Source organism: Pyricularia pennisetigena (assembly GCF_004337985.1).
Source record: "Pyricularia pennisetigena strain Br36 chromosome Unknown Pyricularia_pennisetigena_Br36_Scf_92, whole genome shotgun sequence".
In the NCBI taxonomy this organism is placed as follows: domain Eukaryota; kingdom Fungi; phylum Ascomycota; class Sordariomycetes; order Magnaporthales; family Pyriculariaceae; genus Pyricularia; species Pyricularia pennisetigena.
The window spans coordinates 99-1,376 of NW_021941003.1; the positions used below are offsets into that span (position 1 = coordinate 99).

The 1,278-nt window shown below is 46.0% G+C and overlaps 1 protein-coding gene across 1 annotated transcript; it reads left to right on the forward strand.

Moving 5' to 3' along the window:
• Positions 1 to 807: 807 nt before the first annotated feature.
• On the forward strand, positions 808 to 1,059 carry PpBr36_11514 (uncharacterized protein; the record flags this gene model as incomplete). The annotated part of the gene is made up of 1 exon (XM_029898614.1): positions 808 to 1,059. One exon carries the CDS (start codon positions 808 to 810, stop codon positions 1,057 to 1,059), a length of 252 nt encoding a protein of 83 aa, XP_029743060.1.
• Between the last annotated feature and the right edge of the window lie 219 nt (positions 1,060 to 1,278).

Consider the following 1,278-nt stretch of genomic DNA (forward strand, 5'->3'; position numbering starts at 1 on the left):
GCACTCGGGTCGGCCCGAACAGCAATTGCATGGTTGGAGAAATTAGTAAATGGAAAACTTTTTACTTCCTTCTCACCTGCTCCCAAACGCGAGTTTAATCAGCCGATCAACCCACCCAACATTCATGCTCCTACCATGTTCAATTGAGCCCCGCCAAACCGCATAAACCAAAAGCGACACGATTCGAGCGCGAGCAGAGAGAGTGGTGGGTCGAGCAAAGGGTGAGTAGCATGGCTCATGGGTAAAAATCACGTCCGGGCCTCGAGCCACCTACCAAAATGTGATCTGTTACTGGACATATTAAATTCGTGGTTCAAGCATGTCTCCAAGAACAATAAATACATTGGGAGCGTCGTCCATCGTGTACAAAAGCGCCGGCATTTTTGTTTATAATATAATAGCTTCACTTTGTAACGTATCAACATTTGGTAACTAACAGGTATTGGCTGCTCAAAGTGCAGCAATATGGTTGACTTGCTAGGCAGATTCTTGAGGCGGTGGTGTAGTAGTCGAACGCATATCTACTCTACCATGACTCGAGTCTGTGGTCAATATATTAATTGGCAAAACGAGTTCTAATCATAGTAGCCTATACAGGGCTAGTTTTTATACTCCCTGGCTCTATTTACACGGCGGCAAAATTCTTTCCCGTAAAAGCCTCCCAAGATTCTGGTTATCTGCCAGAGAAACCTAAGTCAAAAACTCCTATAAAAGGAGCCGTCGGGTCCCTCCAAGACAGAAAACGGCATGCTTGGCACCGCCGCATACACATAAAACTTCCACTTGCTTTTTTTCACAATATTCAAAATGAAGCTTTGCGTCGCCCTTTTTACCGCTTTCGCCATCAACGGCATTAACGCTTTGTGGGGCATACCGCCTCAATATACGACCAACGAACAGCTCCGGCAATATTTCGGGGGGAATTTTATTTCATGCATGCATATTTGCCATAGCTGGCATGTGTCTCCAGATGGCGGTAACAAACCGGACACACCCGCCATTCAAAACTCCTGCCTGGTTGATTGCAAGGCTATTTTTGAATATGAGCGAACAGTATAATTCATAAATGCCCATCTCATCCGTTTTATCATACCGCGGCAGCCCGGGTAGCGTTGCGCAACTTTAACTCGCCTCTACTTGGGTTGATACGCTCCCAATATGATTGAAAGGATAACTTGCAGCTTTTTCACAGTTTGGCTGGATCATGGTGGGCTGAATCTCTTCGAGTCAAATCCGCCGCATGAAAAGGGGAGGGAAAAGCCGCCGACTATGTCAAAA